The 25,952-nt window shown below is 33.9% G+C and overlaps 1 protein-coding gene across 1 annotated transcript in view; it reads right to left on the bottom strand.

Moving 5' to 3' along the window:
- Positions 1–6,986, bottom strand: part of SS2 (starch synthase 2) — a 103,662-nt gene extending 96,676 nt beyond the window's left edge. The window contains exon 1 of the mRNA XM_089806534.1: positions 5,702–6,986. Within this exon, the coding sequence (XP_089662660.1) occupies positions 5,702–6,025 (324 nt within the window). The 5' untranslated portion in view covers positions 6,026–6,986. The remainder of the gene's footprint in view (positions 1–5,701) is intronic.
- Between the last annotated feature and the right edge of the window lie 18,966 nt (positions 6,987–25,952).

Genomic DNA, 25,952 nt, shown 5'->3' with positions numbered 1-25,952 from the left:
TGAAGTCAGTAATTCAAACTTGGATTCAATGAAACTTGTATTCTAAAGAACTTCAAAATATCTCAAAATTTTGTGAAACACTGGATTGAGAGGGAGTTCATTGTTCTTTTACCATCCTCACCAAACCTCTTGCAAAATGACGATGGAACACTTCCATGGTAAACTTGGTATGATTGTAATTATTGAGTCTCACCATATTTGATTATTGTACTAATGAAACTATTTATTAATCATGAATGTTATTTCATGACTATTTGGGCCCTGTGTACATCATGAGGAAGTGATGACTTCCAAATGATTATCAATTGTATTTGTATAAGTTATTGGATGGTGACGATCTTACAATAACTTAATCTTCTATTGTGAGGGATAGCTTCTAATGTCTAAGCAGATCATGACAGATTATATCTTGTAAATCAATCAACTAAGAGATACATATAGCCACTTAGATATCTATGAGTTGTATTGTATAGATGTGCCATGGTGGATTAACATCCTTAAAAAAACCACGAATATAATTTTCCTATGGTAAGTATCATTGAGGGTACGTGTGCACATATCATTGTGGACATTTTGACTATTTGGTGAATATCATGTGACTTGATATTCTAAGGCCATTACTCGGTATACTTGGTGAATATCATTAGACTTGAGACTTGATATTCTGAGACCATTACTCCTGATATCATGAGATGATATCCAAATGGTGGGTATCTTCTGATCAAAGATATCCTTAATCATACCATTTCTGATATTACACTGAGGTAATATCTAATCCTATTGCTTATCCTCCCTAACTAAGAGGAAGTGTTGATGTTTGTACCTTCAATCGGATAAAATTTCACTGAAGACATTGTGTGTGTGTGTGTGAGAGAGAGAGAGAGAGAGATATAATATGTATACTCAATCATACAAATATTTTTTGGTCGGTGAGGAAATACAAATATTATTTGTGGAGAAATTAATATTATATATATATATATATATATATATATATATATATATATATATATATCTCACTCTAATATTTGACCAATCATATTAAAAATGATAGCCCAGCATAATGTTTGACCAAGCATATACTTGACCAAGCACATATCTGACCAAGCGGCATGTTTATTGGTTGATTGTTGTTTGGGTGTGATGAGGAGTCACGACCCACAATGGATCACAACTCCTTCATGCAGTTGTGACCCATTATGGATCTTGAATTCACTACCATATTTTAATATGAAACCAATCTATGGCAAATAATACATACGAACACAGAAAAATATTAAGTCTTCAAGTGATGTTCGGCCTGCAGTAATATCTAAGACAGTCTTCAGCATATCACAATTTGAAATAGTTAAAATTATTATTAAAGTCTGAGATCAATATTATTGTTTTTGACTATAGTGTTTATTATTACAGTCAGCAAATCAGACTTATTGTTTACACAGCCTTGTATTCAATATTAATAAAAAAGTATCATCAATAAATTCATTCTCAATCTGATCTTTAAAATCTTAACAATTTTCATATAACTCTTAATATGTTCTGGAAAGATATTAGATTAATAGTATATAACGTATTACAAATATCTCTAATGTAAAAACTAAGAGCTGAATTGAAATTTAAAAGACAATAATTCATCAAAGGCTATGGCAAGTCATTTCATCTTTAGGAAGATGAAATGACTTGCTACAATTTATAAAATACATCACTCAATTCAAATGAAGACAGATAAGAAAATAGTTCTAGCACATCATAATTTAAGAACTATAAACAAAGGCTTGATATTTCTCAATAAGAAAGATGTTGGGAGTTGCAATAAATGACTATCGACTAAATTTTCAATCCTTAAACTGGGAAATAGAAACATGAAGAGTCAAGGACTTTATGTGGTATGATGTCTGACAAAAAGATTACCAAATAGCAATAGCTTTGCAGTTATCTACTCAAAATACAATTCTTGAAGAACCCATTTTGCAAATATTTGTGGGTATTGTAGCCTTTATGGAAAAGCCCAAATACACAGGATTCAGAAGGATACGAATTATAATAGAAACAATAGTTGCCAATAAAAAATTGGAGAAGTTATTTTAAAAATTAGTTGATATGGAACGTCTTTATTTATATGAGTCTGATTTGGGGTGTAGCTACAGCTGCACACACAATTATCTTTAAGACTATAGCTATTACCAGTTTTATGCAGTAATAAATTTCAGTCTAATTCTAAATTTCAGTATACTTTTTTAGTTTTTATACAGCTGGAAATGATTGAATATGAATGTTACAACTTGCTGATCTAATAACAGAGTGCATGAAAGTATTTTATTCTAACCTCAGAAGATCTTGACAAGTCCAAGAAGTCCCAGAAACGGTCAACATCATGACTTGCCTAGTTTGAAAGGCCTGGAAGTCTTCTCTGATTGTGTCTATTTTTAACTCTACCTGTAGCATTCAAGTTGTTGCGCCTAGATCCTAGGTGACCCACGATTCATAATCTCTTTTGGCTCCATAGAATGACTTTATTTCATTTTTTAACTTCTGTGGCACTTTAGTGACGTAGTCACTAATAATTCACCTTATTAAATGATTAAAATAAGTTGTCTTTTAATTTTGCATTCTTTGACAAATTAACATTCAATTATTTAATTATTAAACTGTTTTCCGCACATCCAGCCAAATTTTGAAAAAATAAAATGATCCCCTGAAGGTGTATGCAAAACAAATTCAACATACTCAAAAGCTCATTGGAGATCCAACTTATCAAAAATTGACACTTCCCATTAATAGAATATTCTTCCAAGAAACTTGCAATGCGCCTAAAATGTCAAAACTAATACTGAAAGGCATCAATGGGTTCACCTTGATCCCCTAAACACAAGACATTAACTGAAACCCATTCCAAATAGGCTAGCCACTGTCCGAGAAAGCTGGAGCTAAAACACAAATATTGGAATAACCAAAACAGGGGATATTATTTACACATGTTTTGAATGTGTATGTATGTGCTGCAACACCTTCTTCTTCAGCCATGTTTTAAAACAAGCAAATCCTCTTTAAAGTCTTTTCATTTGCTACTTTTGAGCAATTTCTATTTCTTTAAAATTCTTCATTAAGTCCCAAGTAAATTAAATAAGCATCTCATGAAAAAAAGTAAATAAGCATCTCACTAACCAGATTCAATCATTGCTGCATCCCTTTTATCTCTAGTTTCCCATAATGCAGCATTTGGATCTGCACAATTGTTTATATCTCTATTGTCTATCCCCTGAAGTTATATAAAATGCAACTGTGCTTTCAATTGCAATGTGTAAAAGATACTAGTTGTCTATTTTTCTATAATGTTGGGTGATGCCATGAAAAAAGTCATTCCAGCCACAAAGGGTGAAGTTGATAACTCTGGCATTGTTTGCTTGCCTATTATAAGAAGTGATCTCAGCTATCAATGGACCAAATGACTACATCATTCTCTTCACAGGTCTATAATTATTTCAAAAATATTATTCAAAATTCAAATCACACCTATCTAGGCTCTGGTTATCTCCTCTGGCAACAACTGCCACATCAAACCCCTAATGTTCCATAATGTTGATCTACTTCGTGAAATAGCAATAGTCCTATGAAACCTTTCTAAAATCTGAAATCAAATGATAAATGAAAAAAATCCATAATGTAACAACTTCTCTTGAACAGTCTGCCTGAACAAGAACAATCTGGATATCTTTGGGCTAGATGTCCATTTTAAACTTCCAAAATTGCAGCGTACTCTAGGGACTTGGTTAAATCTAAAGGAACTTTCAATATGAAACACTTAGAACTCCTTTCAAATCCTTTCAATCGTTATCTAGCCAACAAACACTTAGTTCATGGCATTCATTTCCTTCAGTTAAAGAAAATAATAGATGGTTGGGGGAATCTATGTGCCATTATGCACCCATTTGGGCTCTTCTGCTACAACAAGGCCACGAGGATAGGGGTGTCACCATGCCCGTGTACCAAAATATTCACTTCATGGATTCTCAATCTTCTGCACACAGCATGTTGACAGAACTCAGATTTGGATATATTCATTTAACTAAAATTAAAAGGCATGATATTCTTTATTCATCTATACAATTTGATATCACTACATGAATTATGAATAGCAATTGTACCTTGAGAGAGAAACTTATGTAGGTTATTTTGATAACACCTGTATATCTGAATAAAAGCTATTCTTATTTGAGGTACTGTTACACGACATCTTTATATGATAATTAGCAACAAAATATAATTCACTTATTAAATTTAAATGTAAAACCATAAATCTGTGCTAATGTTGAGCTGATGCTCTAACAAAATATACCTGCAAATAACTACAGATTTCATACAGGTACTTCATAAGATTACTCATTGATAAATGGCTAGCCTGTTGATATTTTAATATCGCCACTCAACAAAGCCATTATGAATCAGTCGCCGAGAACATACCCTATCAGGAAAAGATCCAGAGAGATGATAAAGAATGTGCAGTCAATCATCGCAGCACCTTTGTCAATCTTCAATTAAAGCATTAAGATCGGTTACTGAGGAGCTAAAGCATCTTTGGGCCTTTTATGCTAGTCGTTAATGCCGAGGAAAATCATTATGTATTTAGAGGAAACTTACTTCGTAAGAAGATAATAAAAATTTCTGTCAGTATTGCATGTGTCTTCCTGATTTGTTTAATTTAAAGATATATAAAACATCTGCTAGTTCGTCTGAATCTATAAAACAGAACTTCATTCGTGGTCAAGCAATTCAACAAAGCATTCAGTTAAATTATATTCAGAACATTTTATAGTGTATCTACCGTATCTAAAACCTGAAAATTTCCTTTTGTCGCAGGACTTAGCTCAGACTCGGGACCACTTGTAATATCTTAGTGCCAAATGAGCCTAGTTGGCTCAGTTTTCATGACTTCCAGCTTTACCAAAGCTCTCGAGATTTTGTTTTGAAGAAGCAAATTTGAATATGGCAAACATTTTTAATCCGCCAAGTTTTCCACAAAGATTTGATGCTGATTTTAGCCAAGTGCCAAGATCACTTTGACTCTATCATGACAAGTTGTTGCCAATGAATCTGGTTGGTCATTTTTTACAAAGCCGATGGGTTGTTTACTTGAAGATTCGTAGGATATCTTCTTTAGAAAGTTTTTGTATACAAGGCTTTGTGTGTTTCTTCTTGGCTCAAACTCCAAAATAATTTTAACAATTTTATGAAGATAACGGGACCAAGTAGAGTCGATCATGGATAAACACTACTGATGCCTGTCAAACCAAACTATTTTTAACAAAATAAGCCTTCCGCAACTAATGCTGGTGTACAACACTAAGACGCACAGTTAATGATACTTTAAAATTACAGGCAGTGCAGAACAGGCATTACTTTCACATTAGTAAGAGAAAGCATACGATATCCCATCTTTGTCACAGAAGGTGTCCCAGCACGCTGATACGCCACGGGAGGATGGAGTATGCTCGTGCCAATTGGCAACAAAGGCCCGCTTAAGAATATCTTAGCCTCTAAAGTTGAAAGTTCTAAATCAGAATGACCTTAAACCTTGTTATTTGCAAACGTCGTATACACTTAGGATTCTATAGACAATGGAGGAAGAGACGTGTGAACCCCCTTCACATCAAATTTTTGAAATCTGGCCACATATAAATCATTTAAATCATGTGGGGAGTACCTGCTTCAGGAGCTCTTTTTGCATAGCGAGCACCTTCTTACTCTGCTGTACAGTAGCTTGCATAGTTCCATCTGACATTTGACCTTCGCTATTGGGACCTTCATTCTGTGCATTTAAAACGATCATCCCTCTTTTTTTAGAAGATTTTGCTGATGAATATGAGAGTAACAGATTCCTCTTCGAAGATGCCAAATGCCTGTAAGAAAAGACTTTAGCTGGTGCAAAATTCGGGAATTTTGCGCGTGTAGTCAACTTCTCTGAAATTGGAAAAGGTGAAGACAGTCCAGAAATAGGAGAGTAGGTGTTCTCAAAAAGCACAATCATTTTGGAAAGTGGAAGAAGAAAAAGATAATGGATAACACAAAAGTGAGAACAGGGAATGCCAGAGCAAATATATGGACGACTACTGTTCGGCTTTCAGTGAGCAATCAAGTAAAATATCCTCCAGTTAAAATCAGAAAAATTGCAGTGAACTGAACCGATTAGAAGCAATATTTTTAAAATCCCCTAAAGGCCAAACCACAAATACAGAATACAACGACTTGGGGCAAATTATAAAAAGACTTGGAACTGATTTCGGCCCAAAAACAATTAAATTAAACCCACATCAAATCTACAAGCGTTATACTCCAAATATGTCGAACTTAGGGCACCCGTTTGGTTGACAACTGAAAGGTTCAAGACTTAAAAGAGAAGTATCAAGCTCCACCAATGTAGACCCCCTACCAACATTATAAGCCTAGGGCAAAGTGGGGAAACACGTCATATGGATGAAAACATATTCCCCTGAGAAAACCAGAAAAAGAAGAAAGAAACCAACCAGAAATCAGACTATTCCCTTGAATGATCTATGCAACTTTGAATGTAAGGGAGCATCAGTCTAAAGCGGAATCAAACCGAGCATAGAGGGAATTTTGCAGGAGTGGATGATGTCACTGTAAACAGAAACCCCTCAAACGAAATTTATACAAATCCGGAAGAACTAGAAAATTACCACGTGGGAAAGGAAGTGTGATTGCCGAGAGATGCAACGTTGAAAATACACCACAGAATAATGAGTGGCTCAGTACTTAAATATGTAAACATCAGTGGGCGCAAAGTTTATTTGTCCATTCTGATCTTGTAATCGAGCAAGGTGGTGGTGTTATGCGTGTCTGTCGAAAGAGAAAACAAGGAATCTACAACTGATTCACCATTTTTTTGAAAAAAAAATATTGGAACTGATTCACCGCATTGCCCCACCTCTGAGAGGTTCGTGAATCTAGAGGATGCATTTTAAATGCATCGACATTGATACCAGTATTTTTAATTATTAATTATTTTTTATTTTTTATTTTTTATTGTTAATCTAAACGTGTTTCCAAGATTATATTATAATAATAATAATATAAGGAATAGGAATTGGTAGTCATGAAGGCTATCGCAAGACTTTATTTTTTATTATTGTTATTAATGTAAATGTGTTTTCAAGATTATATAATATAATAATAATAATAATAATACAGGGGATAGGAATTAGTCCTGAGGGCTAACTTGGTCAACATGTAGTTGTTACATGGGATATCGTAAGACTTTTTGTTTTTTTAGAAATGTAAAATGGACATTGAACTACCTACAACTCGTTAAAATAGTGCACCTAGTGAGATGAGTCCAGAAAATGACCTTTTAAACATTTGCCAAAGCTTAATCTAAAAATGTCTAATAATTTAATTTAAAAATATTATTTGTTGTTAATAGAATATTGTATAACTATATGAAATGTAACATATATGTAACTTATAAATATTTGTTATATATAACATAAAAGGACAAATACTTCAACAACAAAAAATTATTTGTTGTTATAAAAATAACACATAATTATATAAAATGCAATCTATAACCAACACAAAGTGACCATTAGTTGAACGCTAAAAGTTTTTGACAATATCACACATTTCATAAGAAAATACAAAGGCATTTATTAGTATTCACCCTTTATGTTTGTGATGAGATGTATTATTGATATGATTTACCCTATGCATACACATCGCTACCCCAATAGTTGTACACATAAGAGTGGTATTTGTACACTAAGATATCAATGTTTATTTAAGTGAGCATATTGTGTTTTAAGTGACATGCATACATGAGATAACTGTGATATTTTGTTTGAGACAAAAAGTTATTTATTTCACTCATTAATGAATTCATTTATTTATTTTTTCTAAAATATTTATAAGTTTTCATGTGTTCAAGTATTGTTATAAATTTTATTAACATTTGGATTTATTTATATTTACAAATAGATCAATTAATTACATTGTATAGCAAAATTGTGTTGGAAGATTGGATTCTATGTTCATGATAGGGTGATCGACTATTGGACCCCACTCAACTATTGGTTCCTCTCCCCTACTAGGATACCTATGGGATGGATACTTAGATGAGGTCGCAATTGCCAATTCTCCATTTTTTGAAAATTGATTGCACACAAAGTTATAATAAGAACGATAATGATAAATTACATTTTGGATGTGTGATGAGTTGTGAAAGGATAACAATGAAAACTAGTTTGTGATTAAGTATGTTAATGCAATAGATTTTACTAAACAAAAATTGAAAAGGAAATCATGTAATACAAAATTTGATGGAATATATGTAGTTCAATGTTATGTTTGATAAAGGAAGAAAGAGGAAAATGAAGCTTGATGGATACATATAGATATCCTTCCTTGATAGAAAACTCCTTTTCTCGGCCTCCAATAGAGGAAAGAAGCTATATCCATGGAAGAAAATGCCTTGATTGCATGAGAGGGATGAAGGCTTGAATGCTTGATAGTTCCTTACTCTTCAATGCTTGATTTCTTAAATGCTTAATCGATAGCTTTCATGTTCTTGTGTTATGCCAAATAAAGGGAGAAGATGTCCTTTTACACTAAACTCCCTCTATTCAAGATTCAAATTTAATATAGGCCAGCTACAATTTTAAATCTTGGAAGAAAACCCTAACATCGGTCTCTAGGAAAATTTAGGTTGAAATCCTAAGGGACAAGATGTCATTGGAGACTTGTCCTAGTTAAACTGAGCTCGAATTTCACAAGGATGTTAGGGATGGTGAAATGGAGTGAGGGAGAGAATACAAGTCATTATAAGGTCGAAAAGATCCCAAAAGCTAAAAATAAATGAATATGTCCTAGGTGAGGAAATGAATTATAGGATTGGATGGAAATGAGAAATTGTGCCTATAAACAAGGGTCGGCCTCAAGTTAGAGCAAGATTAAAGGAGGGTGGAGGACACATCTAAATTAGGTATGCATTAAGTACAATATGAGGTCCTATTATAGAAAATGCACTAAAATATGCACAAAATGATCCTGAAATTGTGCACAAGTTAGGTGGTTACATTTTAGGACTGTAAATTAAGTCTTGATTTAGTGGGAGGATGACACAAGCTCATGCTTATAGCAAAAGAAGAAATAGCAAAGAGGGAGAGAATGATGAAAGAGAGATTATGAGTGAATTGTAAAGAGATAAGGCAACACTAAGTTCAAGGATATTAGCCGCCAAACAAAGGATCTCAACTCCACATCCATACACAAGTGTACAAAAAAATAATGGAAAATAAAAAGGGAAAACAAAGACAAAAGAAAAAACACACAAAAGAGCTTAATACAAAAAATAAAACTACAAATCAATTAGTAGAAGAGACCTCAATAAAAATGTCTCATCCACTAATATTGTGTTTGCAAAGCTATTTCAAGAGCATAGGTGATCACATAGAAAGGAAAAGAGCATTGTCAAAAATGATACAAAACTCCATGATCTAACCTAATAGCATAACCATGAAAACTTGGAAAGAGAGAGAGGTCCTGAATCTAACAAGCTAGCAAGTTGTGTTATGATAGGTGATCCATGGGAAGAGGAGAAAGAATGAGATAAGTAAAAACATTAGCAAGTTGTGTTATGCTAGTTCCACTCATCTCAAAGAGATGGAAGGAGACTTATGGTCTAGTGAAATGTGTTATGCTAATCAATTCTATCTTGAAAAAATTATGTATGAAGATGAGTTTGAAAATTTCTTGCACACAAGGGAGACTTTGAAAATATTTTGCCCATTAAAGGTAGCTTTGAAATTGTTTTATGCGCTAGAGCAGCTTAGGGATCAGTCTTATGGAAAGTATTGTTTTCATATGGATAAGTGATCATGCCTAAAGAAATCATTGCCTCCTTAGGGATTAAAAACCAAAAAAGTTAAGCATATTGTACAACAGAGGCCATATGTATGTCATCTTCTTTATGATGGAAACATAGGAGATGTCATAAGGAAAGAGGATCAATGATACCTACTTTAAACTATAAATAAGATATCCCTAAAGAAACAATGCATGTCATAAACTTAGCAAAGACTAATGACTCTTGTAAGCTAAGAAAATAGATAATCATGAAACGATATTTTACTTGTGCAAAGAGACCCTTGAAAGGAAGAGATCTTAGTTGTGAGGCATCTACCTTCAAGACGAGTTATTAAACAAAGGTAACATCTTCAAGACAAAGAGGGAGGGAGAACACGAAAGCACCCTTTAGCACACTATTGTTAGGTGAAAAATAGATGATGAAGAATGATGCACTTTGAAATGCAAAGTAAGTAAATTTTCTTATGATGAACATAGTTTTATAAATAAAGAAGAGGCTGTGATCAAGGATGCATACTTCTTGTATAAGAGAGAATCCCAAGTCAAATTGAGAAATTATTTATAAGAAAAAATAATGTGACATGATATATAAATGTCACTATACTAAGTAAATTAAATCCTTACAAAAAGGGAAGGGAACAAATTGTGAAATCTTTTCCCCAGATGTGAAGGCAAGATAAAAATATGCAATGCATCCTTAATGATAGTCGTGTTCTAGTAGATATGCAATTTTTTTTTAAAAATGATGCAAACTAGAGAGAACTAATGTAAAACAAACATATTTGTGCCAAAAATATATCACATTTAAAGTAATAAAATCACCAAGAATCATATGAATAATGGAAATGAGAGGGAAGATTCATTTTTATAGACATGCCATTTAAGACATTAAAAAGATTGTTAATGAAATATGTGAGCATCTTGTGTGAAACAGAGTATCTCATACCAAAAAGGATGTACCATCATGAAATAATACATATCCATGAAAAGACAAGGATGAGGAGAAAGAAGGATGCCACACTATGTCAACTTAGTGGTCAACGCAATGAGGATATGCACTTTTAAGCAAGGAAGAAATTGTAAGGAGGATATCAATCTCATTATGGACAAAGATCTTAAACAACAAGTCCATAGATGGGAGGACATCATAGTACAAAAGATATAGTCAACAAATAGATAATGGATCCCTTGAAAGAAAAAATAAGATAACGTTGTCTTGCCCTTCAATTGAGGAAACAAGGGGAATTTCCTATTATTATGCCTTAAATGCTCATTACACAAAGAGCCTTGCATAATGGACAGAAACATAATAATAAAAATAATATGTACAAGGTACAACTTTGATATCAAGGAAATGTAAAAGATATGGTTTTAAATGAGAAATACATCTATCAACCAAATCTTGACCAAATTATTAAAACTCGATATAATCAACAAGAGAGTGTTTTTTGCTTTGATGGAAAAAAAGTCATCATTAATAAGTCTTTGGTTCTTTACAAAGCTCCTAAATGGGAAAAAATTATAGAATCATACTTAACTCTCTAACAATATTTTTTGGCTAAAGCTAAACAATCATCAAAATATGGGGTAGCCATAGATGGTGTTTGCAAAAAAAAATATCAAGAGGGGTTTTGGATTGATATGATGAAATCTTGAGGTATGAAACCCTAGCCACATTTGTTGAATTATTTGGGGGGTAAATAGGAACTCTAATACCTTGTTCATTAATACCAAGTCCTAAGCCATTATATCTGTGTTGAGTGGTGATATCATATCTCATACTATAAGTAGCCTTTAGTATAGAATGTGAGGGAGATTCATCTCAAGGTTTTTGAGAGTGTATGGGGGTAAGGATGGATAGAGATAGGAAATTTATCCTTGGGTAATTATTCTTATCATCCTTATGTTGTGAAGAAGAACAAGGATTATCCAAATTCTCTTATCTACTCGATATTCTTAGAGAGAAGTCATCTAGGAAATTGTCTAACATATGTGTCATGAATTAATGTTTTGGTAAGAAAAGGAAGTTTATAGGGTCATCAAAGGAATTTCTAACCTCTTTGAGACTATCGATTAAACTAGGTTGAGTAGAAGATCTAGGTCTTGCTACAACAAGATCAGTAGGAATTAGATATCTATAAAGACTAGTAGGAACTATAGGAGTGAGATTAGATGACCTATTTTTAGACTCATCAACATATTCCATGAACTTTATTAGAAGTTGACTAATGAAAGAAAATGGAATGTTAAGAAAAGTTTTGAAATGTGTCTTATAAGGAAGATATATATTGGTTAACCTCATAATGAAATATTTCAGAATGTAGTAAAGAAATTCAAACATAATAATTTGCAAGAAATTAAACATTTACTCTATGCATTTGATACAAAGAAGTAAGAAGGAATGCAATAACATAGTTTTATCGCATGTCAATCAACTTAGGAAGTTTTGTAATTTAGGAGACAATGAGATCTATTAAAAATGTTATAAAGATAAGATTTTGATATGATGTTTATTAAAAAAAAGATTTAACTACCATATTAGAATGGAAATGTCATGTGTCAAGTTTACCAAAATATATAATAAAATAACTTATAAGCACAAAAACATAATCTAGCACCAAAATTAGAGTGAAAATGTTTCATGTCAAGTTCACCAAAATGTATACTAAGAAAATGGGCTACAAATTCTAATGATGTAATGGTATTTTTGACCTCATTTTGGTTTTGACAAGGCAGTGACAAAACACTTAAGTCATTACTTAACAAAACTCAGTATATGTCGAGTAAGTAGTGTATGTCGAGCAATATATGCAGTTAGTGTTGAGCACCAATTTGTGTCAAGTAGATGGTATGTGCCAAGTCACTCAACTGTTGAGCAAGTCATATATGCCGAGTGATTCAAATGTCGAGTAAAATAGTGGATGTTGAGTCATTCAAGAGTTGAGTTATAGAATTAAGGATATAGTGAATGTTGAGCATCAGAGTTTTCAAGTGTCGAGTAAACAATTTTTGGCATAGTTGTTTGTAATGGCACAAACTCTTATGTAAACCATTTTTGGGCCGACTTAAGGATTGTTTTATGATTCTAGAAGATATATATGAAGGTATATTGAGAATCCCTATGCAGTACATGCAACCAATTAGATTAAGGGATGTTCTAAGTGGAAAAATGGGTGAATCACAATCGTTTATTCCTACCTAACCCTAGCTCACCTAAGTTTTCTTAAGGAGGGCAAACCCTAAAGATTTTGCATGTGCGATAAGAAGAGAAGGGCGAATGCTAAGTGCAGAGAGAGCATTCATGGTGACTAAGGAGGTTGTGAGAGAGGAATGAATTGCATAATTAGTTAAAGGAGAACAAATCATAATAGGGAGGAAATAAGAGATACATCTGATCAAGAGGATCAAGTATACATCATAAAAGAGGAGATCTAATAACTAGTAAAGATGTGCTAACCGAAGGATCAAGGTTGAAACATCCTAACAAGTGAATTAGTGAAAATCTCTTAACCGAGTAGTCTTAACAAGGTTTTGTAAATCCTTTAACAGGGTGCTTGTTTTATCGCAAGTTTAAACATTTTAACAAGGCACACTTTTAGCAGGGTGTTGAAATCCTTTAATAGGGTAAGATTTAACAGTCGTTGTAAGCCTTAAATAGGGCAGAACTTTCACAGGGTATATCATAGTTTATGATCGAACAATTGTAACCTTCATTGGATACACTTTACAACTGTAGCAGTGAAGATTTGTGGGTGTCATCCCCACTCCAGTTTTACCTTCTCATTGGAGGGTTTCTAGGTAACAAACTTATTGTGTTATGTGTTATTTGTTTCATGCTATGGATGAACATGTCTAGCTAGCTATTTCAATTTACATGATAAATTATGAGATGGATGTGTGATGAATGTTTAATGGTTAAAGTTTTGAAGTATTGATTCACCCCCATCCCCACCCACCCCCAGAGTTTTCTTTCCCATTGTTAATTCCAATAGGTATTGCATCCAAAATCCTACATGCCTTGGAATACAAAACTGGTATTGGAATGTGAGATTGATGGTTCTTATTTGGTTTTTATTGATGTTGAAATGGTTATCATCAGTGTCAACATCCTTATTCCAACCTTTGGTGGTTAATTGGTTTATTACTAGTTGCAAACTAATTGGCTTTTAGTATTTGAGGTGTATCAGTTGGTTATGCATTAATTATTTTTCTCTTTGATAACTTATGTTTTACATATTGTTCATGATCATTGACTGAGCATTAATTGTTCTACCATGTCATGCCTCAATGGTTGTTTGGATCATCTAGGTGATTGCATGGAGCTTATACTTTGGGTCGATCTAAGTGGTAAAGTGTGTGGGTAATTTTGGTCCCACCAACTTTTCCTATCATCTTATCATATATGCCAGCATCGAAGATCGTGGTTGTGTGTTGGTGTGCTCGAGGAGCATTGTATTGCTTGAGGCAGTGTGTCCCATCTTAAAATTATTTTTTCTTATATGTTTATGGTGGGAGTTTAGTATACATGTAAATTCATTTCAATGTGTTTATGTACACGTGAGTTTGTGAATAATTAATTATGTTCATATCTATAATGAAGTGTAAACCACTCAAAGAAGTTTATCTGGGAGGTGCAAATAATTTTTAACTGAAATTTGCAAAGGCATGACATACTATATTTTGTTTTTACTTTTCCTTTGTTGGCAATGAGCCTTTGTATCAGTAGTGAGCTTTTCTATATTTGAGGTTTGGATTGTTGGAAATTTGATTGAAAAAGAGTACTATTGAAGAGGGAGATTATTGCAAAGAAGGAAGATTATTGGTAGAAAATGTTTTCAATCATTGTTTTGTCACTAATGTCAAACCTGCTACTTGTTGGAATGACAACTGCTTATAAGATCCAAAGTATTATCACTTAGTTGATTGATGAAGAGGATTTAATCAACAAGATGTAACAAAAGTACCTAAGGGAAAGGTTGAGTTATGGTTTTGTAATGGAGTGCAAGGATCAATTAAGACAATGGTAAAATGATGTATTCATAGTATACTTGAAGATACAAATGTTGACCACACTTAGAAATATTGGAAGAATAAGTTGTAACAAGCCTGTCTGCAAAGCTTAACTAAGCTCATTAGTAAGTGCTGAGTAAGCTAGTTCATGCCGAGCAAATTTTCAGTTAGAGCCGAGCAAATGTAAAATATAATGTGTGTCGAGTGAAATAGAAGGAGCTGAGAAAGTTTAGGTGCCAAGCAAAGTAATAGGTGCCAAGCATAAAAAAAATTAGTGGATGTTGAGTGAATCCACAGTAGGTGCCAACCATCAGTAAAATGTAGTTGGTGCCGAGTAACACAATATGTGTTGAGCTCTAGAATTTCAATAGTGTCGAGCTGTTGCATTATTGGAAAAGTCAAAGATTCACCAAATTTGAGCCGACAAGGTGGTTACCTTGAATTTTGTGAACTAGATGGAGGTAAGGATGATGAGCTGGAGGCACAGGATTTTAGATAAACTGGTTTTAGGTGAATTTTGGAGGATTCTTCATGATGTTTCTAGAAGGAACAAGATATGGGTTAGATTCAATGAATCCTACCTAATCTATTCAAACTAAAATTAAAGAAGGGAAGAATCAAGTGGGAAAAGTAATTCTAAACTTCTATTTAAGGAGTCATAGGCCAAGAAGCAAGAGTTGTTGAGGTGCCAAATTGCGAAGTGGTTGAAGGGTGTCAAGGAAGGCATCAAGGAGAAGGAAGAATAGAGCACAGAGACTCTGCTTTGATAAGTGTTCAGAGAAAGAGGAGATTGCATTGGTATATCGAGCATGAAGACTCAAGGAGACAAAGTTTGAAAGGAGGACAAGTTGTCAAAGTTGAAGAGATTGAAAGCCAAGAAAATTGTGAAGAGCTGAACAAAGATCTGAAATCTACAAGATAAGTTGTGAACTATAATCAGGTCAAAACCCCTTATTGTTACTCTCTAGCAATTGTATCGATTAGGGTAAAAATCCTATGGACTCAGGATAGTTTAATAGCCATTTGTAAATCCTTTAACAGGGTGGCTTTCCAAGTGAATGTTCTAAAGTCCTCTAACTAGACCCACTTCTAACAGGGTGGTTAAATCCTCTAACCAGGTCACATTTAACAGTGTGTTGTAGCCTTTAATAGGGCAAGCCTTTCATAGGGCATCACTTCAGAAGAGTGAGAAATGAGTAGCATGTTACTGGTGGTTTTTCCCAAATTGGGTTTCCACGTAAATCACTGTGTTATGTGTTGATTCTTCATGTGTTATGCTTGCATGTTGATTTACAGTAACTTGCTAAGTAGGAAAGTTTGGGCTTGGATGAATGAATAATTTAATGGGCTCACTTTACTTGATTAAAAATTTTTATTAGGACATTTGGACCTTGAATAACTGATTCACCCCCCCCCCCCCCCCCCCCCCCCCCCCCCCCCAAACCCTCCCCTTAGTTATTCTAAAACATTTCTAAAAATTGGTATCAGAGCCATCTGCTGATTTAGTTTAAAGGTACTAGAAGTAGGAAGATCAAGATGTCCAAGAGAGAAGTTCCCATGCTCAACAGAGATAACTTCGCTACATGGCAAAACCTAATGAAACTGCACCTTAGATCAATAAGTGATTATGCAAAAACCTCAATTGGAGTGGAACATGTAGATCCAGTTGGAGCCCTTACTGCAGATGATTTAAATAAAAGGAAGGAGCACAATCAAGCAATGTTGGAGATTTCCTCTACCCTCAAATATGCTGAATTTGATGAAATCAAAGGATGTGATTCTGCATTCAAGATGTGGAAAGCCTTGTCAAATATCTATGGAGGAGATCAGAATGTTCAAAGAGAAAAAAGAGAATGCCTTAGAGGAAAGTTTGATGACATGAAAATGGAGGAAGGTGAGAATGTTGCCCAATATGCCTCTAGAATGATAGAAGTGGTAAGTGCAATAAGAAGTTTGGGAGGTCATTTAGAAGATGACACTGTTAATAGCAAATTCTAAAGAACCTTTCTCCCCATCTATGCTATTAGAGTTTCAACTATCTAGGAGTTAAGATGTGTACTAGGAAATGCACTGACCTTTGAAGGGATAGTAGGAAGACTTACTACATTTGAGTTATCCAATTTTGATAACTACAGACCTGAGAACCTTGAATCTACTTTCAAGGCTAAACTATCATTGAAAGTTACTGAGGAAGTGAAATCAAAGAAGAAGAGTAGAAAAGGAAAACATGCATCCAATGACATCAACATAGATGAGGAAGATGTGGAACAATTGGAAGCATTATTGGCCAGAAGATTTCATAGAGGCAAAGGTAAAATCAAAGGTAAGATGCCTATCATTTGTTTTAATTGCAATGAAGTAGGTCATATTGTTGCAAGGTGTACACAGAAGAAGAACTACAAAGAAGGAAATAAGTACAAAAGCAAAAGAGAAGATGATAACAAATATTACAAGGACAAAGGCAAAAAGTGCTACATTGTTGAAGAAGATTCTAATGAGAAGGATGACGAGGTAGTCTATGTAGCCATAAAGGATGAGTCAGATGAAGAAGAGGCAACAACATCGGTAACCTATGTGAACAAGAATGACAAGTGGATCATAGATAGTGGATGCTCACATCACATGACAGGAGACAAAAGTAAGTTTATTACCTTTACTCGGTATGATGGAAATAGTGTCAGATTTGGAAATGATGCTCCATGTCAAATCAAAGGAAAAGGTTCTATAAAGCTTACATAGAAAATCTCATGTGACAATGCAAACTATGTTGAAGGATTGAACTATAATCTGTTGAGTGTGTCACAACTAGGCAATGTAGGTTGCAAAGTAGAATTTGGAAACAAATCCGCCAAAATCTATAACACTGATGGAAATCTCATCGAAAAATGTGAACAAACTAGGAGTAATCTATTTTACCTAGATATGGAAGATGCAACATGTCTTATGGTAAAACTTGATGATGTGTGGCTATGGCATAAAAGACTATGTCATGTTAACTTTGATAATCTGATTAGTATCAAAAAAATGAAGAAATTTAGGGGGTTGTCAAAACTGAAGAAGCTTGAAAATACAATGTGCAAACAATGTCAACTAGGAAAGATGACTAGGTCAAGTTTCAAAAGAAAAACCTACACTTCCAAAGAAGTATTAGAGCTAGTCCATATAGACTTGTGTGGCCCAATAGAAGTACAAAGCTACCAAGGAGACAAATATATAATGTTGTTTTTGGATGACTATTGTAGGATGATGACTGCCATGTTCTTGAAGCAAAAATATAATGCATTTCAAATGTTTAAGTGGTATTTGGCCAAAGTTGAGAAAGAAACAAGAAAGAGTCTGAAGTGCCTAAGATCAAACAAAGGAGGAGAGTTTACATCAAAAGAGTTTGAGACATTTTGCAATGATAAAAGAATTAAAAGACAAACATCGGGACCAAGAACTCCACCTCAAAATGGCATTGCTGAAAGGAGGAATAGATCAGTGATAGATTGTGCCAGAACTTTAATGATGGAGAAAAATGTTGCTCTGAAGTACTGGAGAGAAGCTGTTAGTACTGCAGTCTACACCCTAAATCGAGTTCAAGTCAAGAAAGGTAAAAATGCAACACCTTTTGAATTGTGGTATGGTCACTCACCCAATGTAAAACATTTCAAAGTATTTGGTTGTAAATTTTGCATTATTAAAGATATTAGGAATGGCAAGTTTGATGCAAAGAGTGACGAAGACATATTCCTTGGATACTCCTCTAGAAGTAAGGCATATAAGTGTTTGAATACTAACACTAATAAGATTGTGGAGAGTGCAAATGTAAATTTTGATGAGCATGCAGAAGTGTAAGTTGATGAAATCAAGAAAATAGAAGAGTATAGATCCTTTGTATAATTCTATGAAGGAATGCCTACTAAAGATGAAATTGTCAATCAAGTTGGAAATCAACAAAAAGTTTTAGTATTAGCCGAGTCACAACCAGTGAATGTCAAGCTGCATTCAGAAGCCAAGTTGTAGAACAAAAATAATGCACATTCTATCTCTGAAGTTAGTACATATGAGAGAGATGATGAAATACTAGAAAGAGATGTGCATAGTGACTTTGAAGCTAAAAGATCAAACATGGAAAGGACAGAACCAAGACTATCCAGATATGTGAGAAGACATCACCCTACATAACAAATCATTAGTGACAAGGAAGCCAAACCAATGACAAGGAATAGACAAAGAAATGAATCATGTTTGATGAGCGAGATTGAACCTAAAATAGTGAAAGATGCACTACAAGATGATGACTGGTATAAAGCTATGGAAGAAGAAATAGATCAAATAAGGAAGAACAAAACCTAGAATTTAGTTCCAAGACCAACTGATAAGAATGTGATTGGTACCAAATGGGTGTTTAGGAACAAGCTTGATGAGAATGGTGAGATTACAAGAAACAAGGCTAGACTAGTTTGCAAAGGTTATGCACAAGAAGGATTGGACTATGAGGAAACATTTTCCCTTGTTGCAAGAATGGAAGGAGTAAGAACACCACTTGCATATGCTACCAACAAAGGTTTCAAAGTCTACCAAATGGATGTAAAGTCTGCTTTTCTGAATGGTATACTGGAAGAGGAAGTCTACATAGAACAACCAAAGGGATTTGTTGATGACAACAACAAGGATATGGTTTGTAAACTGAACAAAGCACTCTATGGTTTGAAGCAAGCACCTAGAGCATGGTATGAGAGACTGCATAAATATCTTGTGAAGATAGGATTTGAGAGAATAGATGACAACAACAACCTGTATATCAAGGTAGAAAAAGGTAAAGAAATTCTGATATCTGAGATCTTTGTTGATGATATAATATTTGGAGGAAAAGATGTTCTATGTAAAGATTTTACTGATCAAATGAAACATGAGTTTGAGATGTCAATGTTTGGAGAAATCAAATTCTTTGTTGGATTGAAAGTACATCAACTGAAGCATGACATATTTGTGACTCAATCAAAATATATCAAGGAGATACTCAAGACATTTGGTCTAGAAGATTCAAAACTAGTCTACACACCAATGGTAATAGGACATAAGTTATCCAAGAATGATGAATCAGTTGAAGTGAATCATACATTGTATAGATCAATGATTGGAAAGTTGTAGTATGTTGTACATAGTAGACTAGACATTGCATTAGAATTTGGAATAGTAGCAAGATTTTCTGCAAATCTAAGAGAAAATCATCTGATGGTGGTAAAGAGAATACTGAGGTATCTAAAAGGAACTGACGACTTTGGTTTATACTACAAGAGGAGTGCAAAGTTTGAGTTGAGAGCCTACACTAATGCAGATTGGGGAGGAAATATTGATGATAGAAAAAGCACTGGTGGAGGAGCACTTTTCTTAGGAAAAAGATTGGTTACCTAGACCAGCAAAAAGCAAAGTTGTACCTCACAGTCCATAGTAGAAGCTAAGTATGTTGCTTCTGCTATTAACTGCACTAATATTGTATGGATCAAACATCTATTGCAAGGTATGAAGGAAGAGGTAACTAAACTTGTGATACTCTATTGTGATAATACAAGTGCAATCAACATATCAAAGAATCATGTGATGCATGCCAAAACAAAGCATATTGCAATTAAGTATCACTATGTAAGAGAATTGGTGGAAGACAAGCAAGTGAGAATGGAATATGTTAGTTCTAAAGAACAAATTGCTGAAATCTTCACAAAAGCATTATCTAAAGATGCATTTGAATATCTTAGAGGTAAGTTAGGGGTGATACCCCTAGCCAAGGCTACTTAAGCAACAACAAAGATTACCTTGCATCAAATTAGTTGATTATTGAAATATTGTGGATTGATGTAGAGGATACTTACTTTAGGATTTTGCCTGAAGTAATCAAAGTGCTGAAGTTCCAAATCAGTCACAAAGCAAGGTGACAGAGGGAGAAATTGGAGTACTTGCAAATGTTATACTTGCATGATTAGATGCTGAAACAATATGTCTTTGGCATTGTTGTCAAAGAGGGACAAAGAGCAAAAAGTAGAAACTGATCAACAACATTTGAGGAGAAAGAGCAAAGAGCATAAACTGATCAAATCTACAAGATCAAATAGATAGAGGGTGAATAGCAAAACATGATCAATGCATACAAAGGGAGAAATAATGTAAGAAGAAGTCAAGAGCAGTACAAGAGCAAAGTGAACAATGGTAAGCCATAGAAAAGTGAGAAAAAGGATGTTGAGAAAGATACAATAGAAAGGAAGGAAAAATGATACAATAGCTAAGAGGGAGAAGCAAAAGCACAGTAATCAAGATAGTAGATCAGATGTGAAATTGATGGTAACACAATTTCTTTTTGGCAATCGATTTACTGTTTTAACCTAGTTAGCATTTTGATAACTTGGTTGATTAGTTTGGTTTGCCATCAATGCCAAAGAGGGAGATTGTTGGAAATCTTATTGAAAAATAGTACTATTAAAGAGGGAGATTGTTGCAAAGAAGGAAGATTGTTGGTAGAAAATGTTTTCAATCATTGTTTTGTCATTGATGTCAAACCTGCTACTTGTTGGAATGACAATTGCTTATAAGAACCAAAGTATTATCACTTAGTTGATTGATGAAGAGGATTTAATCAACAAGATGTAACAAAAGTACCTAAGGGAAAGGTTGAGTTATGGTTTTGTAACAGAGTGCAAGGATCAGTTAAGACAATGGTAAAATGATGTATTGATAGTATACTTGAAGATACAAATATTGACGACACTTAGAAATATTGGAAGAATAAGTTGTAACAAGTCTGTCTGCAAAGCTTAACTAAGTTCATTAGTAAGTGTTGAGTAAGCTAGTTCATGCCTAGCAGATTTTCAGTTAGAGCTGAGCAAATGTAAAATCTAGTGTGTGCCGAGTGAAATAGGAGGAGTCGAGCAAGTTCAAGTGCCGAGAAAAGTAATAGGTTTCGAGCATCAGTAAAACATAGTTGGTTCTGAGTAACACAGTATGTACCAAACACCAGAATTTCAATAGTGCCGAGTTGCTGCATTATTGGAAAAGTCAAAGATTCACCAAATCTGAGTCGACAAGTTGGTTACCTTGAATTTTGTGAACTAGATGGAGGATAAGGATGATGAGCTGGAGGCACACAATTTTAGATAAACCATTTTTAGGTGAATTCTAGAGGATTCTTCATGATGTTTCTAGAAGGAACAAGATATAGGTTAGATTCAATGAATCCTACCTAATCCATTTGAATTGAAATTAAAGGAGGGAAGAATTGAGTGGGAAAAGTAATTCCAGACTTCTATTTAAGGAGTCACAGGCCAAGAAGCAAGAGTTGCTGAGGTGCCAAATTGCAAAGTGGTTGAAGGGTGTCAAGGAAGGCATCAAGGAGAAGGAAGAACAAAACACATAGACTCTTCTTCGATAAGTGGTCAGAGAGAGAGGAGATTGCACTGGTATATCGAGCATGAAGACTCAAGGAGACAAAGCTTGAAAGGAGGACAAGTTGTCAGAGCTGAAGAGATTGAAAGCCAGGCAAACTGTGAAGAGCTGAACAGAGATCTGAAATCTACAAGATAAGTTGTGAACTATAATCATGTCAAAACCCCTTATTGTTACTCTCTAGCAATTGTATCAGTTAGGGTAAAAATCCTATGGACTTAGGTTAGTTTAATAGCCATTTGTAAATCCTTTAACATGGTGGAATTCAAAGTGAATGTTCTAAAGTCCTCTAACCAGGCCCACTTCTAATAGGGTGGTTAAATCCTCTAACCAGGTCACATTTAACAGTGTGTTGTAGCCTTTAACAGGGTAGGCCTTTCATAGGGCATCACTTCAGAAGAGTGAGAATTGAGTAGCATGTTACTGGTGGTTTTTCCCAAATTGGGTTTCCATGTAAATCACTATGTTATGTGTTGATTCTTCATGTGTTATGCGTGCATGTTGATTTACAGTAACTTGTTAAGTAGGAAAGTTTAAGCTTGGATGAATGAATAGTTTAATGGGCTCACTTTACTTGATGAAAAAGTTTTATTAGGACATTTGGACTTTGAATAACTGATTCACCCCAACTCTCAATTATTCTAAAGCATTTCTAACATGGATATTAAGGAAGTTATCCTACCATCAATACTCTTTGTTTAGATAGTTAGCCTTATTGTACTAAATCACGTAATTGGTATCACCTTAATTAGTGTTGTTGTACATTTCATGAGAATTAACTTATTTGTGATTTATCCCAAATTGGGTTTTTTGCATATAAAATTGGCATTCATTGTGTTGGTATACCTATGCTTTAAATGTTTATATTTTATTGGTATAATATTATGGTTTAACTAAAATATCTTAAGTAGCAGTGGATGAATGTTAAGTATTTATTGAAAATTAGAAAATGTTTTATTAGCTGTGTTGGAATAACTAATTCACCCCCCTCTCGTTTATTTAGCATGTTCAATAACCACTACAAAGAAATTTTGATTAGCACAACCAAAAGGAGGAAGGGTTCCAGTGCATGATCTATGCCCAGTGGGGTTTCTAATATTCCTAATAGTTCTAATAAAATAATGTAAGTAAAAGGAGAAAGGAGAGAGAATAAGTGCACCAGGAAGTAAGATGGAGAAGATTATAATTTGAATGTGAATTTCCTAGTTTTTAGAGTTTTAGAATAAGTTGCTATTACTTGTAACTTCCTACTTCTAAAATTTTTAGTAAAAAATGTTGGGGGCAAGTTAACATTTTGGGTACAAGTCGACTTTCTCGAGATAAGTCATCAATGGCCACATGTATAAGGAAATTCCTAAAGAAACCTTTTCCTAGATCCCATAACTGCACTAGTGTTGTCCATATTTGGAATCATAGCTCAATAACTTGTTCATGCACATAGATTAAATATGGGAGAAGGTTGAAGAAAGGGGTTTGCCTTAGTCAAACCCCTATTAAAGAATATGATACCCCAATTTTTGCACATTTCAATTTTTTCGTATAATCCACATTTTCAAGGGAATCTAGGTTATGATAACTCCATCGTAGTTGGTATTTCCTCAAGTCATTGTCATATTATGAAGTCTTTTCATTTTTTACCTTCAAATATGAAAGTGGTTGCATTAAATCTCCTTCTTGAACCTATGTGTACAAATCAATAGTTCTTTGGTTCAAAATTCATTCATTGTGTATGTATGTTTTGGGGCTTTATTAAAATAATTGAAGTGTACAAAAGCAATCTTCGTGATGAACGATATTAAACCTTAGAATATCTCATATTGGTTCAAAAAAATTAATTCATTGTGTATGTATGTTTTGGGGCTTTATTAAAATAATTGAAGTGTGCAAAAGCAATCTTTGTGATTAATGATATTAAACCTTAGAATATTTCATATTGGTTCAAAAGTAAAAAATACTCAAAAGCAAATTGGATAAAGCTTATCATGTGCTTGTATGCTTCGTCGCTCCCCCAAGTCTCAAATCTTTGTTTGAAATAAATGTCAAGTGTGTCAAGTAGTATTAGTGTGATATTAAATGTGAACTTTTGAATCATTTCCTTTGGTTCAAGGTTCAAGATGTGTTATCCATTATGACAAAGTAGCAAAGAATTAGTAAAAGAAAGTGGTTAATAAAAAGGATTGTGAGAAAAGGAATATTTTTAGCATTTTTGAAGTTTCAAGATATAAAATTTTCTCATAGATGAAAGATAATTATTACATGGTATGTATAGGATTCATTTGTGTCCTTCAATTAGAATACTACTGAGAAAATGATTGTGATGAATTTGAGGTAAGGAGGATGTGATCATTATTCACTTTGAACTAGATAATTACTCTTAAAAAATTATTGTTCTTGGGGTTAATAATGAAGAGGAGAATGTCTTGGTCCCACAATATGATGAAAAGGTGCAAGGACAACCCATTTGAGATATTGATTATAGTAAGGATGAAGAAGATCAAATCCATGCCATAACTTTTCTAGTAATTAGAAATACTGAAAGATGGTTGAGGGATCCGAGATTTGGAAAAATGATAATCCATGATTTTAAATCCTCTCTTGGCATAGATGTTACTTCTCCCTCATATGACCATATTATTTTTGTTGACAAATATATTTCCACTTATGCTTTAGTTACCATTAAAGTGAAAATTAAAAGTTTGGCTGTTAAAAAGTTAAATATTTCTACTTTAAGAAACTCTCATATTTGCACTACCTAATCTAGAAGTAGGAACAAGAATAAGGAAAGCTTAGATACAAAAATGTTTGTGTATTTGGATTATATCAAAGAAATTACTAATACAATGGACAATAAAGGTTTTGATGATCATATGATAGCAAATGTTGATACTGATAAGAATCCAATGAGTACCTTTGTCCCTTTAAGCACCATGGGTGTGTTCAATGCAACATTGATCTTGAAACCTTCAGAAAAAAGTGATCTAATTAGTACCCCATAGGTGTTGGAGACTCGTTAGTTAGAAGTGGAATGCAGGTCTAATATCCCTACTAATAGAGGACGTGACAAGTATTTTTTGAGAAAAACACCAAAATCCAAGAAGTTCAAGATCATTTACAAGGTGGTTTTTGATTTAGATTCAAGAAGTTTGGTTGCTGAGGTGGCTCACCCTTAAATAAAAAAGAGAGTTGGATGATGCTTTGGTGAAGTATTTTGTAATTGAAAGGGTGGATCTTGGAACAACATTAGGAGTTGTGGATGCACATCATCTACAAGCCTCCACTACAAAGATGCTTACAAATACATGGAAGGATGAGAAAGATAAGAGAAAACTAAACCATGCAAAAAATGGACGAGTACATGAAATCCATCCACCACCCTTGTCTACAACCATTATCATAGTTGCCCCTATCAAAAGACCTCAAATCCCTTGTTAATCAAAACATGCTTAATCATATTGAGATAAGCAAGCTCATAGTTTAAGTCTTCACTAATTGGTTGGAAAGAGCAATTAAAGGTGGCTCTAGGTGTATTTCTAATTTAAGAAAAGTAAACAAGGATGCTATATTTGTGATTAAGGAGCTATGTTTAAAGACCACTTCTTGGAAAAGGGGGAGAAAGGTAAATGGAAGTGATTGCAAAAATGAATGAG

Source organism: Cupressus sempervirens, chromosome 10 (assembly GCF_028749045.1).
Source record: "Cupressus sempervirens isolate cs-2001-9-10 chromosome 10, ASM2874904v1, whole genome shotgun sequence".
Lineage (NCBI taxonomy): Eukaryota > Viridiplantae > Streptophyta > Pinopsida > Cupressales > Cupressaceae > Cupressus > Cupressus sempervirens.
Note: the sequence above shows the minus strand (reverse complement) of the source record. Positions and strands in the feature narration are given on the sequence as shown.